The sequence below is a fragment of the Stegodyphus dumicola genome, chromosome 12 (assembly GCF_044657685.1).
Source record: "Stegodyphus dumicola isolate Sdum_Otavi_A_Nest chromosome 12, ASM4465768v1".
Taxonomy (NCBI): domain Eukaryota; kingdom Metazoa; phylum Arthropoda; class Arachnida; order Araneae; family Eresidae; genus Stegodyphus; species Stegodyphus dumicola.
Window position 1 is genome coordinate 114201791 of NC_140779.1, and position 19460 is coordinate 114221250.

General features: G+C 37.5%; 1 protein-coding gene across 2 annotated transcripts in view; it reads right to left on the reverse strand.

The window, feature by feature from the left end:
• Nucleotides 1–18153: 18153 nt before the first annotated feature.
• LOC118200816 (uncharacterized) overlaps nt 18154–19460 on the reverse strand; it is a 49790-nt gene continuing 48483 nt past the window's right edge. The window contains exon 4 of one of the 2 annotated variants that reach the window (XM_035372786.2): nt 18154–18730. In XM_035372786.2, coding sequence (XP_035228677.1) covers nt 18394–18730 — 337 coding nt within the window. In that variant the 3' untranslated portion in view covers nt 18154–18393. The remainder of the gene's footprint in view (nt 18731–19460) is intronic. The other variant, XR_004760148.2, reaches the window with a different exon arrangement.

Sequence of the window (19460 nt, forward strand, 5' to 3'; positions counted from 1 at the left end):
AATCCGTCATTTGAACAGAATAGAAAAGAAAGAATCCTAAGTAAGCAAAATGCCAAAGTCTGTTATAGTGAGTCTTTTTTTTTTTTTTTTTTTTTTTTTTTTTTTAAAGGCGGGTTACTGCGTTGGCGTAGTATATAATTTTTTAAGCGTTGGTGACGTTCCTTTTCTTATATATATATATATATAAAGAAGGAACAATTTCATTTTTTATGTTAAAAATGCAGATTTTCATGTTCACATTGTTTATCGCTTTCCTTATCGGTTTGAATAGTTTAAATGATTGATTTGGGGTTGAAGGGACTAAAATCTCGTTTACATTTTTTATACTTCTTAGAATACATTTAGATTCAAAGATGTGATTTCACAATCAAGATTTTTATTCATTCTTCTTTGAAAGATTTCGTCTGAGAAAAGATAATAAAAATTAGATATGAAATAAGTTAAAAGCGATAAAATAAACTATTAAATTAACAATTAATCATATAATACTGGTTATTAACACTTTTTGTACGCCTGTTTAATTTTTCTATGGAAATACTCCTCATTTTTTTCAGGGCGCAAAAAATATTTCAGAGAACTTTGGAATATTAGTACAAACACATTAATGAATTAAATTTAAATAAATAATGGGATGTAATTTAAAAGACAAAAATAATTTAATGTAAGTGATTTAGCTTGAGAAATTTGCACTCAAATGAATTATCAGATTTTATAATATTTTCATAAATAACATTGATTTTGAAACATGGCATTTGAACCTATAAACATGAGTGGACACTGAAAAAGTGATGCATATATGAGAACGTTATAATTTTAAGTAAGTTTTGTTATTGAATAATAATTTCTCACAGTTCTATGCTACAAAACTAGGATCTAAGTTTGCATAATTTATTATTCATATATTTCTTGTGTTAAATAAACGAATTTAACTCTTTATGAATATAACTGTTTATAATGACTGTTTATGAATATGTTATATTTTACATTCAAAGGTAACATATTTGTACTATAACGTTTCACGATGTTTATGACCCTCATGAAATTTTGAGATTTCGTTTTAATCAAAACAGCGAAATTTTGATTTTCATACAGTTCTTTTGCCCTCTCAAATTGAAAATATGTGGAACTTTAGAACTTTAGAAACTACATGAAGAGGTGATGACCATGCTGATTTTGATGGTTTACAAATACCTGGATCCACCATAAATTGGAATTCTTTTTTTACTGTCTCGTATAATTTAGAACTCAACCTACGGTGTTTACTTATAAGGTCTAAGTCCTTTACTTATAAGGTAGTTTTCCTGCTTTCCTAGCCTACCTTCGTGGTTCTGCACGCTGGGCCGATATTCCAGAAGTCCGTGGTTCGATTCCCGGCGAAGGCGTTGCATATTTTTCAATCTCTCTTGCTTCTAAAAATAACCTAATGTTTCTACAGTGGCGCTTGAACTAAAAGGGTGTTGGGTGATGATTATCCGCACCCAGGATTTGGCGACTGGGTCCCCTAAAACCAAAGTCGCCTTTTAAAAGGGGGTATATAAGGTATTTCTCCCGCCTTCCTAGCTTACCTTCGTGATGTAATGGCTCTGCATGCTGGGCCGGTATTCCAAAGGTCCATGGTTCGATTCTCGGCGAGGGCGATTGCTCATTTTTCATCTCTCCGGCTTTCCCAATTAACGTAATGTCTCTACATATTATGCACAGGAAGACCGTTTGTTTCGATGTAATAAACCGTACTATGCTTTACTCTGCCCAAATCAGATTTTGACTTCAATAAGTCCGGAAAGTCTTTCCAGATTCGGTGATACGGTGAATCACACGATATTAGCTTTACCGGGAAAAAAAAAGTTCAGAATCGGAAAAAGAACCAATTCGAGTTAATTTAGTAGTATTATCAATGAGCCTACCTCGTTTTAAATTGGTTAAAAGATCAAAATGCCTTAAAAAATCGGCTGTAGGCACTGGTACATCGGCGATTAAAAGCTTCCAAGAAAAGTTTCTTCTTAGTCCTAAATTCACATCTAACAATTTTGTTCCATACGTAGAAATTCTCGAATTATTCGCGGCAAACAATTGTAGCGAATCAGGATGCATTTTCTTAAACTCAGAAGTCGGTGGCACGCATGAGACATCCGAGCCCGAATCGATCAAAAAATTTTAATTTAATCTGTTATTGTAAACATGTAAACGATATGAATGCGCGACTGCCGACGAGTTTCGATCGACAGCCGCTACTACTAGTTTTCACGGGCGGTAGTATTCTGAGAAAAAGATCAAGGTGCTCGACATTTTCGGGCATTATTAACAAATCGCGAATGAAAATAAAAATAATTGTTAACGCGTTCTCGAGAATGCCCACGTGAAAAACTACGTGGTCTGTCATGTGAATCCCGGGGGAATTTATTCCTCGTTTTTTCGCGGGAGAGTCGCTCGACTTGTTTACTTAGGGCAGCGATTTCGTTCCTTAAAGCCTTAAGCTTCCCGAGGAGGGTAAAAGAATTGTTTGGATGGCCGGGGAACTCGCCGAAGCCGCTTAGACAGCGAACACACTATTGTTCTTTGGCGTGCGAGCTTCAGATATCTTATCAGCCATCCAAGGATTATCTTATCCAAGGATTCAGAACTAATTGACAAAATAGCATGCACCTTGGAAAGCAACTCGTAGTGCCAGGCTGCTCTGCCCTGGGTATTGGCCTTTCAGATTAGCGCAGCCCCACACGAAATTTAATCTAGAATGTGGCGACCTCACAGAGCAAGGGGCAGACAAGGTAGTACCAGTACGGTCCTTGCCGACCCTCTTTCCAACTGACCCTGTCCCGAGTGCCCTCAGGCCTTCTGTGAAGTCTGTTATTATTTCCCCGTGGTTGAGATTGCCTAGGTACAGATCCTAACCAGTACTTCCCAGGCGTTCGCCTGAGTCAAGCCCCGGGGGCGCGACCTCGGAAGGCAACCTTTGCAGCGATAATGATTTTAAAAATTCGTCAGTTATACATTTTCCACCCAATTCTCTCAATATGCGAGATGGTTTGTTGTCCCCTAAATGCAGTTCAGAAATAAGCCTGCGTATTTGCTCGTTTTCCGAATCCGAGAATTCAGTTACTAACCTAGCTTTTAGGGCATCATATTTTTCCATCGCAGGGGGAATGAAATAAAATATCTGATACAGCGGAAAAAGTTTCGGGGTATATGGAAGAAATCCCGTGGTTATATTTCGTAATATCGTTACTAATCTTCGCTAGAGCAAAGTTACTTTCAACTTGAATAAACCAAAGTCTAACATCATTTTTCATAAAGGGGGGATTTTAACCGCTTTAATTAGTAAGAATTTGTGGCTCCTGAGCCGCCACATTCGATTCGTCGTTGGTTCGGCCTTCCGATCCTGGCATGGTCAACAATTGTAAATCGTTAACTGAATGATTTGCACTATGCTTTAGGACTTATATATCATATTAGAATATCTCAATAAAATTGCGAGCACTAATATTGCACAAAGATCAGTTTTAAACAATGAATATTTAAGAAGCCGCCTAGACGGTATAGTGGTTAGGGTCGCCTGACTGCGATACCAAAGGGGCCGGGTTCAAATCCCGGAGAAGGCATGGCTGTAAAATTGTCTGTCCCTTCATAGGAGGTAACGGTGGCCGCCTATTAGGTGCCTCCATAATGAAATGGTCACCGCTTCTGGCCTTAGTAGTGGCCAATGCCGTTATAGGCAACTGCCCACCATTCGTAAAAAAATATTTAAGTTTAAATTAAAACTACAATTTTATAGCAAAACACATCACAAAAATGTATTAAGACCAATTACAGAGAGGAAAAAAAATGACCACATACCTTCAAATCCTCCTTAACAGTGTGATCCGTACCATAGAATGAGAAGGAAATTATAATAAATAAATAGGATAGGGCATAAATCACTCAACAAAAAAGAGCATTCTCGTCAAAAAAGGAATATTTTTAGTTTTATAACAAAGATTGAGACAGCTAGGCATTAGGAATCTGAAATAGAAAGAGCGAGAGGCAGGGTCACCAGTGAGGTACGCGAGTTTTTTTTTTAGAGTAACACGTGCAGGAGCGTAAGGGCATCTGTCCCCGGGCGCAGAATCCAAGGGGCGCCAAACTGATGTTACGACATTTTAGAATTAAATGTTTTCCATCCTTGGCAAGCAGTAAGGGGGCGCGAAATCTTCAGTTGTCCCTGGGCGCTGAAAACCCTAGCTACGACTCTGAACACGTGCCTACAAAAGTATAGATAATCTTACCTAAGAAAACAGCAATCGTAATTGAGATAGATATACGATAATGGCTTAAGAAAGAGTACAGTCCCAACACAGACACTGATGCCGAAGTTTACATATCACGTTGAAGACACAAGACTGAAGTAGTTACACACACGTACACAGACTGAAGTGTTACTCAGAACTGCCGGGGAAAACTAGTCTCTCCCCATCAGCCCGTAGGGTTGCCAAACAGGTTTACTGTCTTTTTTTGTTCTTTCGCCAATTGGCGGTTTTCTCTAAAGTGCCTGAGTCTGTATTGCCTGTTTGGCGCTGCCGCTGCAATATTAACAGTAACGTGTAACTTTTAAAGACATGTGAATTGTAAATGGGTAAACCTTTTCATTTAAACCATTTAAAGAAATCTGCAAGATATTGAAAGTAACGTGTCACTTTTAAAGATATGCAGATTGGGAACGTTCTGTATATAAACGATATACAGAACTCTTCTGTAACAAACTCTCTCTATTAAAAAAAATAACCGTTATGAAAAAGAGTAAATTTTTTTCTTCTCTTCCTAGATCTTCCTATTTCTATTTGAAGATAAAATATATATTGATCATGGATCATTCATCTTCCTCTTCCGATAACTGTATAGTATTGGATTTCGAGCGATTCCAGTTCTACCAACAAAATTCTGGCGAATACACATACATTCACAAAGAATTGGGGTACGCCACTAAAGACCTCTTCACGGTCAGATCTATGATTTTACGACTCCCTCATCCATTTCAGACACTCAGTCCTAAAGAGCAAAAACCCAATACGTGGCTGACGAGAAATTGTCATGGTATGAGATGTTTTGAGGGCCATATCCCTTACTATCATCAAACGTCGATCGCCAAATCGTTAACGCACAACATCCCCACTCTATGTAGTGGGATAAGAGAAGGCAAAAATTTTGCTGAATTACTAGACCACCAGCCCGTCATCGAAATATACGTGCAAGGGGGAATTATTTGGAGTTATCGTGGAGTACAGGCAATTACGGAAATCGTTCCTCTATGCTGAGAACAAGGTCAGGAATTACAGGTAGCACATATTAGAGAAAGTCTTTTGTATTAATAAAATGCACCAAAGTTTTTACACAACGACCATGAGAGGTAGTAGTGATGAGGAAAAGGAGGAGGAAGAAGAAGAGATTGCCAGTTCTTCAGATGAGGAGGAAGGAGAAGAGAACCTACCAATGGGACAATTTATTATTAAAAACCCAGATTAGTGCACACCCTTTGAGTCCTTCAGGCATTCTTCTTTCCGTAGTTCTTCCAGTTCTTCATCCATCCAACCTACTGACAATTCCAAAAAGTCCACTCTGGATTGCCCAGCGATTTGTGACGAATCCAAAGAGACCCCAGTGAGTCAAGTGGTGGTTGGGATGACGAACTTGTAAAGGTATCCACTAATGGTTGGGATGACGAATTCACAGAGGGCTGCTGTGATGAACGTTCTCAAAATACTGGAATGGACCTGTAAATTAGTTCCATCGAACACATTGATGTAAAAATTTTACAATTATTACATTCATGTATTTAATGATGTTTAATTAAAAAAATATTAGTAATTGTAAAATGAATTCTTTTTATTGTACCACTATTATATACAGATTATCTTTTTATTGACACTATAAGAATAGATATTAAGAAAAAGAGAAAAGTTTTTAGAATAAACTTTAAAAGGTAGAAGAAAAATTTTATCTCTTCATGAATAAAGTTTAAAGGGTAAAAGAGTCATACATAAACTTTAAAAGATAGCAGCGACCCTCTCCTCCTCATGAATAAACTTTAAAAGGTAGAAGGAAACTTTTTAACATAAGTCTACATACCTTAAAACATGAAATAATAAAATAGGAACACCTTTAACAAAGAATTGGTCAGGAATCTATATTAGAGGACTTTATTGTATTAACTCCTAAGCAACATTAAATGATTTGAAAAAACGAAAAAAGAAATACTTACACATAGACAGCGATAATTTTATTTTTTTGAAAATGATCAAGTCACACCGGCATAAACATTTCTCAGAGCTTAGAGAAAATATCAGAAGCAGAATTTTTTAAAAAAAGTCTTTATTTTGTTCATTTGTAATATTGTCTTCAGACAACATTACAAATGAACTCTTCCTCTTTTTCATTTTAAGACGACATGTTTCTAAAACAGATATCCAAGAATGGATAACCCATCATCTATTTTTAGAAATATGTCGTCTCAGAATGAAAAAGAGGAAGAGTTCATTTATAATGTTGTCTTCAGACATTATAGATGAACTAAAAGGTTTTTTTTCCTACTTCTGATATTTTCTCTGAGCTCTGAGAAATTTTTTTCAATCGATTTCACTTCAGAAAGTGAAGTCACCTCTATCTATATAAGTTTTTCTTGTTTCGCTACTCATTCACGTGCGAGACCTTGTATACCACAGTTAGAGAGATTTTTATAGTTCTAAAATTCAAAATTATAAAGATACCGTATAGATGGATGAGGACTTGACTCAAAATACTATTATAAATCTATCTAAAATTGACTTTAGAAAATAAAAGATTGCGTCTAGATTGAAGAGGATTTGACTCATAAAACTCTCCAAGATTGGTTTTATAAAATAAAATAAAAGATTCTGTGTAGATGGAAGAGAATGTTTATCATTAAGCTATCCAAGACTGGCATTAGCAAATCCAATACAGATGGAACAGACTTGTCTTAAAGTGTTTATCATTCAGCTATCCAAGAATGGCTCAAAGAAGTTATAAAAAAATGGCTCTGGAAGGCAAAAAGTGCATTAGGAAACAGATAATCTTTTTCTTCCTTCCAGACCCTTTTTTTCGCCTCTTCTCTCTCTTTTTTCCTTTTAAGAAGAAGTGGGAGAAAAGAGCTTTGTTGTTGAAGCCTCAAAAAATTTGGTCGAAGAACAATTTTTTTTTTTTCGGTTTAGAAGTTGACGAGTCCCCGGAAATTGAGAGAAAGCACCACGGATTCAGTTTGTGTTTCCGTGGCGCTCTCTTGAATACAGTTTGTTTCGCACGGTCTGGTGGCATATTGCTTGAGGTAACAGTCTTGTATATTCTTCATGCTGGGATGCGGCGGAACAAAGCAAACTCCCAGATCATAAACGGTAATGGATGGAAACTGTTCGCCCGGATACAGCAGTCGATACACAAGTTGGTTTGGGACATTGTCCTCCGCAGTTAGTCTTTAGATCTTTCACTCTCCTGAATGCATAAGTTTCTTCAGAAAAGATGGTTAAAATATCCAAGTCCTCTTACTGGGTGTAGTAAGGAGGGGTAGAATATCCGTCGCATTCCAGAAGAGGCTTCCTTCATCGACGTATCATCTCACGGATAGAAATTCGTTATACAGGATTCGAATCATTGTGTGTGGGATCAAGATGTTTCTTGGAAAGATCTGAATAAGAATTTTGACTGACTGACTGATGACATATTTCCAGAATGCAGCGCAAGGCCGCGTGTCTGGCTCGATAAAAATTTGCCACGAGGGCGCATCACATTTTGTCAATCTGCACGTAAATTCCGTCAGGAGATGGAGGTGTCAAGGAGGGGGGGCAGTATCACAAGGCAGCAGAGAAAAAACGATAATAAGGGAAAGAAACAAATTCATCTTACAGTGGAATAGGAGAAATTAGAAGTCCAGTTTCCACAATTCTTCAACCATTCCTAGGGAAAGTATAATTTTTTCCTACGGAGATTCTATTTTCTTGCATTTTCCACAAAATCTAGAAATTTGAGAGCTATCATCCGTAGATTTTCATCCATCGTAGAATCCTGTTTAGCTGGTGTAGCATCCGATCGGGATTTTGATGGTAGATTTCTATCTTTCAAAACTGGGATTTCAGTCCGCGGAGGTGAACCTTCTGACTGTGTCTTCCGCGCTAAATTCGATTTCTTCTTAGCTTAGGATTTTTGGACGAAATTCGCACATCTTCGACGTGGCTATATGGTTCTTTTTTCAGTTCGCGCAAGTAGGTTTCAGTTCTTTAGCGAGTTTGCAGGTGTAGGTCAGGTGACCCTGTCCATACTTGAGACATCTTGGCGCGTTGTTACAGAATAACTGACCCTGGCCGTAGCGCTGGCATCTAAAGCAAATCATAGTGCTTAGGTTACTTCTGAAGCGTCGAAATTTGACCCGGGGATCTAGTAACGTTTTATTTCTATAAATGCTCCTGCCTTCGTCATTCCGCTTGAATGATACGAAGTAGACCAGTAGCTTAACTTCTTTGCCGTCGATTTTCCTAGTAAACTGCGACACGCCGAGTACAGGAAATCCATCTCTTTTTAGTTCAGCCTTGATTTCTTCCACAGGTGAGTTTTCAGGCAGGCTACTTTAAGCGGCGATTCCTTCTTCAGTCTAAACGTGCTGAACTGCACCTCATCCTTCATGAGCATTGCTAGTGCTCTATCAAGTTGAAAATCAAAGTAATTTTGTCCTTCGCCAGAACACCAACATATTCCTTAATGCCGTGTTTGGCAAAAAGTCCCCTTAAATTGCTCCGTTTCACATCCGGTCTGGGGCAGAAAATCGGAGGAAGTCTCATTTTTTGAATCAGTATTATCCGCCGTGTCATGCGTAAGTTCAGTAACAGCTTTATCCACATTCTCAGTGCAGTCCATGGGCACAGAAACATGAACTGCAGTAGAACTTCGAAGCTATCATTCGTGACTACATCGGAAGCCGAAGCAGCAACGGGGTCGTCTTGATAGCGGTTTTCAGCGGTCCCGGAATAGGAGCGGTGAAAATCCTCCGCAACTTTGGTAGGTGTTTTCCACTCATCGTCTTTAGCTTTATCGGGCTTGTGAAACTGCTTTCTCTTCCTTTCAGCTTGTCTTCTAAAATATTCAATCATTATCGAATCATTCTTCAAAAACCCCTTAAGTTGGTCTTTATCGTAGAATTGCTCAATAGCATAGAGTTCCTTTACCGTAATGGCATAAAAATCTTCTCAGCTTTACGTAGCGCCGCTTTCACAGCCTTGCCGTTTCTTAATTTCTCTTGTAAAACATCTACGTTATGAAGAGCTTCATACATCGCTTTAATATCAGGATCATACAATTCATGACCAAACGACTTAAGAATAGCATAAGATTGGTCCACTAGGACTGAACGATGTTCGTTAGGCATAGCGAAAATGCAAGACGCAAAGGACGTACGTCTAAATAATCACGTGGCTAAAACCGGATAGCAGCATCGGAGATAGACCACCTTTACGCACGAAAGGCACCCCTCGAACGAGAATGAATGATAAGAATTTTTAGTTCGCTTGCCTTTTATATACTGGAAGGCCATGTGACGTGGAACGTAACCATTTTTTTATACCCACTTTGCATATATATATAACTTATGTGACCTTCTCAACAGAATTTTCCATTTTATATATTTTGTTATAACCTTCACTCATCTGGTATAAACATGACCTCGGAGAAATTTTCAACTATTTATTTATATATATCTATATATATTGTGAAAACCCTCACCAATCTTGTACAAAGATGACCTTCAAGAAATTTTCTCCCTAAACCAATCTTTTCATTCTTTATCTCTTCCTCCCTCTTTCTGAGGCGTATATAAACGGATCGCCAACAAGCTTCTCTTGGCCTCCCACGTCACCTGTGCCTTATGACTTGCTACTAATTTCTCCAGCTTATAATGCTTTCCTGAGACTTGTACATATGTAAATAGTTTATGTTTTATTATTGTGCATTTTACCTTATATTCTCTCTTTTATTTTGTATTGTATCGTATTTACAACATAATGAACTGCAGCATTCAGATGTCATCTCGTGCTCACGTGACGTTTGTCACACACCCTTCTACACTTTAGCTATTCTGCACCGCCCAGCTCACGCATTTCTTTACTTTCAGCGCTCCTCGTAGCAACTACATTATGACTGCCGGAACACAGCATGTAATTCTACGTGCTAATCGCGGCATAAAGTGGAACATGGAACATGGCTCTTCTTATTAGACTCGCTCTGAAACGAGACGAAAAGCCATGCTGCCGAAACTTGAATATAATTCTCTCTGATATGTGCATGCGTATCTGGATAAAGGATTTTTGCACTTGGACGCTAAAGATATACTCCGACTCTTACCAACGGACAGCAGTCATACAACCAATATCCTGCAGGTCTTTTTCCCGATGAAAGCACGTTTGTTCGGCTAGGAGAGCTTTACTCGTATTCTAAAGAATGGGGTTAACGAAATCAGTTTGTGCTACAGGCTCAGATTGCCAACGAAATGGCTTCTGGGTGATTACATTGCGCAGAAGGCATTACACAACGACTTTCTCTTCCCGTGGATATTCAAAATCTTTACGGATCACTCTAACCAGAGTGATCGAGGACGGCGAAATATACATCGCCCTAAGAGACACTATGGAAAAGGTGGAAAGAAGAATCCCCATCTTCGTATTAACTCAATTCGGGGTCCACCACATCCCCGAAATCATCAAGCAGCAAAAAGATTTAGTGATGATGATGACGCGCAATACTCTCCCGTAGATTGGTGAAAGGGAAATGTTCTCCACTTTCCCTATTCAAAATTCAGGAGAGCTGGATAGGGAGATCAAAACATGGGTCTTGGAAGGAATGAGTGCATTTCTTAATGCATTCTGTTCCTTCCAAGACTCATTTTTTTTTAAATTCCTCTCTCATCCAATCTTGGAAAAGAACTTTTTCATAAATCATATGATAACATATATTTTCCAAGGAAATGATAAAAAATATATAATAGCAATCAAAATTTCAAAGTTGTAATATGAACCGTGTTGAAGAGTATGTATATTCCTTAAAGAGAAACAATAGAAACCATTCATAAACAACTCATTCTGCTATCAGGAATCCTTTATCCAGGTTGGAGAATGTCTCATCTTCAACAGCACGCTCTGATATGAAGCGAAACACGGTATGTTTACATAGATAACGACGAGTCCATTTATGAACAATTTTGTAACGTCTTAGCTACTGAGGAAAACGTTTCTCAGCCAGAAATCTCTCAGATAAATCTGAAATACAAATTTAAAAAAATTATTTCTTTTTGTTCATTTATTCTTTATTCTGAGACAACATGTTTCTAAAATTAGAATAGGACCCATTTAACCTTGGAAATCTATTTTTAGAAACATGTCGTCTGAGAGTAAAATGAGGGAGTTCATTTATAATGTTGTCAGAAGACAACATTATAAATGAACAAAAAGGGAAAGGGTTTTTTTTTGTGTGTAGAGATTTCTCTGACAAATTTTTCTCAGCCGCTAAGACGTTACAAAGTTGTTCAAAAATGGACTCCTCGTTATCTATGTAAACAGACCATGTTTCGCTTCAGATCAGAGCGTGCTGTTGAAGATGAAACATTCTCCAACCTGGATAAAGGATTCCTGATAGCAGAATGAGTTGTTTATGAATGGTTTCTATTGTTTTTCTTTAAGGAATATACATACTCTTCAATACAGTTCATATTACAACTTATAAATTTTGATTGCTATTACATATTTTTTATCATTCCTTTGGAAAATATATGTTATCATATGATTTATAAAAAAGCTCTTTTCCAAGATTGGATGAGAGAGGAATCTAAAAAAGTGAGTCTTGGAAGGAATAGAATGCATTTAGAAATGCACTCATTCCTTCCAAGACCCATTTTTTGATCTCCTTATCCAGCTCTCCAGAATTTTGAACATGGAAAGTGGAGAACATTTCCCTTTCACCAATCTACGAGAGAGTATTCATCACTAATTCGTTGTGCTACTTGATGATTTCGCGGATGTGGGGGAACCCGAATTGAGTTAAGAAAAAGATGAGACATCTTTTCACCTCGTCCACAGTGTCTCTTAGGGCGATGTATTTTTCGGCGTCCTCGATCACTTTGGTTAGAGGATCCGTAAACATTTTGCACATCCACGGGAAGAGAAACTCGTTGTGTAATGCCTTCTGTGCGATGTAAGCAGCTTTATTCGAAGAAAGGACAATCTGATTTCGTTGATCTCTAGAATAGGAGTATTCTTCTTCTAGCCGAATATAATTGCTTTCATCAGCAAAAAAGACCTGCAGGATACTGGTTATATGACTGCTGTCCGTTGGTAAGTCTGAGTATATCTTTAGCTTTCCAGTACAAAAATCTATTATCCACATACGCATGCAAGAGAGTTATATTCATGTTTCAGCAGCATGGCTTCTCGTCTCGTTTCAAAGTGACTCTAATAAGAAGAGATACGTTGATACAGAGGTAGTTATAAGGGGTTTTATTGCATTCGCAGTACTTCCCTGTAAACCTGATGGAAATCCACAATGGGCATGGTGTTGAAAGGTTCCTGGATGAATCTCATGGAGGGAGCAGGGAGAGGGAGTAAAAAGAAGAAAAATATCTCAAGAAAGTCCCTTGAAAACTGACGAGAGAGTAGAAAATAAAGTCCAGGAGCTGGTCGAGGTGGTGATCTTCTCGTTTTTGCGTGCTGCCATCTATGGGTGATTCCGTAAGTACACACAGAATTGGAATTCAGGGTTAGCTGCTGATTTCTGTGGTGCCATCTATCGGTCTGTTGCGAAGCTGGCCAAGAAAGGAGATTTAGGCAAAGCAAGGTGTAAGTTCGGATCTTCTGGCAGTATGGGCTTCATTTTATCCAAAACATGAGGAAAGGTAATTAGGAGTGTAAATTCAACATATTGATGGTGTGAGCAGTGAAAAGCCTATTGCAATAGTCATCCTCTATGATTTCGTAATTTAAAATATTTGAAAAGTCCGCTATGCAATTTTGATTTGCTTTTTTGTAGAAATTTTCATTGAGTTTGTTGATGTAGGGTTTCGCATATTCAATTTTCAAGTCGCGGTGAAAGTTATTATTTCTGATGTAAAACGGAGCTCCTGTGATAGTACTGAGGAACTTGTTTTGGATAACTTGTAGTTTTTTAATATCGTTCGGTGTGGCATTTGCCCAGACTGGAGATGCATAAGTAAAAATAGGTCTTATGATCGCCGTGTAAATTCTCTTCTTCCCATTTAAGCTAAGACCTGAGGATTCAGCTAGAAGGTGAAAAAGCTTGCACATAATTCCGAAGATTCTTCCCCTGGTAATGTTTGTGTGTTGACCTGGTGAAAGTTCGATTAAAGGTGATGCCGAGATATTTAGCTTGGATTACAAATGGGATTGGTTTTCCAAATAAAGTACTGTAGCGGAGATGTTATCCAGTTTCTTGTAGCGCCTGATAAGTAGAATTTGGGATTTGTCTGCATTTATGTTCACTCTCCATTTCTTGCACCATTCTTCCACTTGTTGCATTTTATTTTGTAGTTGTGCGATAGCGTTGTTAGGCTTCCTAGGTTTCTGTATAAGCGCGGTGTCATCCGTGTAACAGGCCAGTTGAAAGTTGTAATCTTCAGGTAAGGTTGGAAAATTGTGAACATAATTAATATGGATAATAGGTCCTAAAATGCTACCCTGGGCGAACCCTCACACGATAGGATATGGATTAGTATAATAATCACCTTGTCTAACAGAGAAGGTACGATTTTCGAGGAATGACTTCAGGATGAGGACGAGTTCTCTCGGGATATGCAGTTGTATGAGCTTATAGATGAGGCCTTCATGCCAGACGCGGTCAAAAGATTTCGCCACGTCAAGCACGAAGAAAGCAATACTAAGTTTATTTCTGAGAGCCGATCGTATGAATTCTGAGATACGAACCAGTTGATGGGTGGTAGAAAGTCCTTTCCTGAACCCATGTTAATAAGAAGAGCTCGTTGGCGATCCGTTTATATATTCCTCAGAAAGAGGGGGGAAGAGATAAAGAATGACAAGATTGGTTTGGGAGAAAATTTCTTGAAGGTCATCTTTATACAAGATTGGTGAGGGTTTTCACAATATATATATAAATAGTAGAAAATTTCTCGGAGTTCATGTTTATACCAGATGAGTGAAGGTTATAACAAAATATAAAAAAATAGAAAATTCTGTTGAGAAGTTCACATAAGTTACACGTATGCAAAGTTGGTCTAGGGAAAAAATTGGTCACGTGGTCTTTCAGTATATAAAAGGCGAGCGAACTAAAAATTCTTACTTACCAATGTATTTAGATGTTAAAGTTGAATTAACCTCTGACCATGTGCCTGTAATAGCTATTTTAGGTACCAACAGATGCGATGACAACAAGTTTAAAAAGGTCACCGACTGGCAGCAGTATTACAATCATTTGTTAGAGAACCCCCCCCAATTATCAACTCTCTTAAGAACAAGGAAGACATAGATAATGCAATTGAAATCCTTAACAATAGTATCCTTAGCGCCTACAACACCGCTACCAAGAAAATCCCAGCAGATAAGAACAGTACAAGGTTACCTAGAGAAATTAGAGATACGATCAAACAGAGAAACAGACTGAGAAAGAGGTGGCATATCTCTTGGGATCCAAGGGTCAAGAAGGAATTAAATAGACTAAATAATAAAATTAGAAGCAAACCCCCCTGCAACAAACCAATTTATAGCATCAGCAGAATTGCGCTCACATACAAAGAAAAGGCTGCCCTCATGGCTGAGCATTTAGAAAAGCAGTTCGTACCGAATCAAGACCCTTGTGATCCACTCTTCTCTTATAATACACGGCAGTTCATCAAAGACTGGTTGGAAGATCCCGGGGCCAAAAACCGCACAGAATATACTTCGCCTACTGAGGTCAAGAACATTATCAGAAAAATGAAAAAACGGAAATCCCCTGGTTATGATGAAATATCGAATGTAGCAATTAAAAATATGCCTATCAACACTGTCACAAAGTACGTCAGCATTCTTAATGCCAGCCTGGAAAACAACTACTTTCCCGACAAATGGAAAATTGCGACAGTCATTCTACTGCCCAAGCCGAGAAAGGATGTCACCAAACCCGATTATATCGCCCGATTAGCCTACTGCCAGGACTAGGCAAAATCTTTGAACACGTCATCTACAAGAGAATCGAACCTTATATGGATAAACTCCCACCGGAACAATTTGGCTTCCGTAAAAATCTCTTCACGATTAAACAGCTTGTACGCCTCTGCGAATTCATTGGATCTGCTCTGTTCAGACATCAAAGTGTTGCCTTACTGATGCTAGACGTGGCGAAAGCCTTCGACCGCGTCTGGCATGAGGGGCTTATTCTCAAGCTCATTACGCTTAACTTCAGTAGAGATTTAATTTTATTGATCAACTCCTTCATATGAAACTTCATATTTGTAAATTTTGGCAATGAACACTCCGAGACAAAATACCTTAAAGCAGGAGTAGCACAAGGATCTATTCTTGGCCCAATTTTAAATCTGTTTTACGTCTCAGACTTCTCCAACACTGATACAGATCTCAATACTTACCTCGGATGTTATGCAGACGACACGGCCCTTGCCGTGAAGTCTCATAGCTAGGAGCATGCATTAGTGAAACTCCAAGAGAAAATTCCAGCCATTGAGGAATGGTGTATAAAATGGAGAACAGAGATATTTTTACACCATTGAGGAATGGTGTATAGAATGGAGATAGCCCGCCTGGGCTACCTACACTCAGAGCGACATGAAAAAATTACACATCAGACCACTCGCGGCCTTCCTCACCCGATATTCAAATTTTTCAACGTAACTTTATCATGAGTGCAACGTCGCTGTATATATTACATAGACTTTATTTATTTGTATGTAATTATCTATATTATTACTTGATGTATAATCTCATGTATTTGTTCTAACCTAATAAATTGAAATGTATTATGTGTAACTCTTTATTATACCACCCACTTATCACGAACAACTGAATATGTCAGATTTTCACCCTGCCATCGCCTCTCCTGGTCTTCGGCTGCTTCTGTTTAATTCTCTACACTTGTGACGTCTTGCAGTCACCCTCTCTACCCTCTAACAAGCCTCCTTTCACTTGTCATCGTCACCCACTGTAATGTGCTCTCCGGGTCAAAGTGTCAAGAGCCGGAAACGTTGCGTCAAAACAGCAACATCCCGGCAATATGGATGATGAATAGAATAGAATAAAAATTCTTACTCAATTCAGATCTTTCTCAGAGATGCCTTACTACTTGTCACGATGATTCGAATCCTGTATAACGAAATTCTATCCGTGAGATGTTACGTCGATAAAGGAACACACTTCTGAAATGCGACGGACATTCTACCCCTTCTTTCCTACACCCAGTAAGAGGACTTGGATATTTTAACCATCTTTTCTGAAGAAACTTATGCATTCAGGAGAGTGGAAGATCTAAAGACTAACTGCCGAGGACAATCAGAGAGTTTTATTCTATAGAGCGAAGAGGTGTTATGTCTAGCGGATAAAAATCCAAAGAACAATCAACTCCTGGCTTACGTCTACAGTGTTTTGACCCAGCCATTAGTACGCGTTGTCCCAAACCAACCTGTGTATCGGCTGCTGTATCCGGGAGAACAGTTTCCATCCATTGCCGTTTATGATCTGGGAGTTCGCTTTGTTCCGCCGCATACCAGCATGAATAATATAAAAGACTAATACCCCAAACAATATGCCACTAGACCGTGCCAAGCAAACTGTATTGAAGAGAAGGCCACGGAAACGAAAACTGAATTGCTTGTCCTCCAAATTTTTTGAGGCTTCAAAAACAAACCTCTTTTTTCCCACTTAGAGAAAAAACGAGACAGAAGAGGCGCAAAAAAAAAAAGGGTCTGGAAGGAAACGGGTGCATCAGGAAAAAAAGTATCTTTTTCCTAATGCACTTTTTGCCTTCCAGACCCATTTTTTTTATAACTTCTTTAAGCCATTCTTGGATAGCTAAATGATAAACACTTTAAGACAAATCGTCTTCCTTCTACATTGGATTTGATAATGCCAATCTTGGATAGCTTAATGATAAACATTCTCTTCCGTCTACACGAAATCTTTTATTTTATTTTATAAAACCAATCTTGGATAGTTTTATGATAATATTTTGAGTCAATCTTCTTCCATACTATAAGGGATCTTTATAATTTTGAATTTTAGAACTATAAAAATCTCTCTGTGTTACACAAGATTTTGCAAATGAATGTGTAGCGAAACAAGAATTTATTATTTAACTTATATAGATAGAGGCAACTTCACTTTTTGAAAAATGGTAAAGTCAAATCGGTTGGAAAAAATTTCTCAGCTCAGAGAAAATATCAGATGTAGAACACACACCCGGAAAAAAAAAAAAAAAAAAAAAAAATTATAATATTTGAGGACATTATAAACGAACTCTTCCTCTTTTTCGTTCTAAGACGACATGTTTCTAAAAATAGATAATGGGTTATCCATTCTTGGAAATCTTATTTTTACATAAACATAACAATTTTCAGAAAATTTAAGAGCAAAGTCGGTTTTATAAGGCAAAATAGTAAAATAATAACGACTGTTCTTTTACCTATATGAAAACTGATTACAATATTTGCTTTCTAATTCTTCCTTAAATCTGCTCAAAAACTTATCAAAATTGCTTTAAAGGGAATCAGAAACATATCTGAGCCAGTAAATTCATTTATTTTTTATTGACGGATTTTGCGTACAAAACTATGGAATTCTTCGTGTTAACTTCTTAATATTTCATTGTTTAGAAATTTTTATGGAAATGGATAACACGAAAAATTAAAAGCATACGGTTCAGCACATCCTTCTTTTCCCAGAGCTGAAATTGTTTTCACAAAAATTGTACCCCATTTTAAGAAATATTGTAATCGGATATAAATATCAGATATCAACATTTAAAGAATCAGCCTCCTCAAACACTCTATGTAAAGTATTATAAATGCTTAGATAGCTCCCAATTATTATGGAATATCTGCATTTTTTAATACTTGGAATGATCTGTTACATTTGAATCCACAGGTTTTAAATATAAAAATATATTTAAAAAAAAACTTGATAAAAAAACAGTACAGACATTTAATAAAACAAACAAAATAAAAGGAATGAAATGTATTCTACACTGAGCAGCAAAGACTGCATTCTTACGAATATATTTCATTAACTGCAACTCATTGATTTTTGAAAATTCTGAGGATGAATTGATTATGCAGCACGTAGAGCAGTTCTTGAGCACAATGAACAACAATGATTATATTTCAAAAAGCTTGCAGTGAAGCAAACAAGCAGATTTCACACTTTACTTATCAAATAAAACATAACTTTTCAAGTATTCTGGAATTTTAAGATTCTGAACAGTTTCGATAAAATGAGGACCCCATCCTAGATTTTTCCTTAGTTCAATTCTAGCCAGGTGCATAAGAGGAAATGGTTGAAGAGCTCTGTTCAGCAATAATTCCCTGTGTTCATTACTCATCTGCTGTGACTGTTTAATAAAATTTACGTCGAATTCTTCACAAGCCTCAATTAACAAAGCCATTACTTCAGGATTCAAACCTAAGTGTATCCTGTGGATAACTTTTATGATTCCAAGTGGATGATCTCTCTTTTCTTTCAGCACTATACGAGCTCCATACCTAAGGAAAAAAAAAAAAAAAAAAACTATAGAGAAACGTCTAAACACATTAAAGACATATTAGTGTCTGAAATTGAAAAATGTGTCTATGATCTAGTTTATGCATTATTAGCGAAAGGGGGAGGGAGTTGCACTATGTAAAAATAAAATCCTTTTAAAAGAAAAAATTCCAGTTCCTAAAATATACAATGGAACCTAGGATAATGAATGCCTCTCATCCCTAACCAGAGTTTTTTTTTTTAAAGAAAATACATCGGAAAATTAATATGTCTGGAGCGACCAACATGCAAACTGGATGTGCAAACAATTTACAAGACATTTTGAGAAATCTTTTGGCACAGAATTAACGCTCAGATTATGAAAATATTTTAACATTCTTCATTGCTTAATTTTTGCTGGCAAAGGCAAGTAGTGACTTACAGGACCACGAAATGGGCCTGCAGGAAATTATGACCAGACTATGGAGGGCTTTACTGAGGAATTTTTATTGTCTAATACTATGCCTAGGCAATGACATGAAAATTAAGAATAAATATGTGAAGGAGTTTTTAGAGGACCAGAAAAATTCGCTCAGCATAGAGAAACTCAAAACTTCAGGAGCAGTAACGAAAGGCTATTCTAAGAGGAAAGAATACAAGCTAATCATAGCTTTTTTACACCCAAAAATTTGTGCAAAATGGGAGGATATCACCCTGATAATGGAGCTGCAAGCACAGCAGAAGATTGCAATT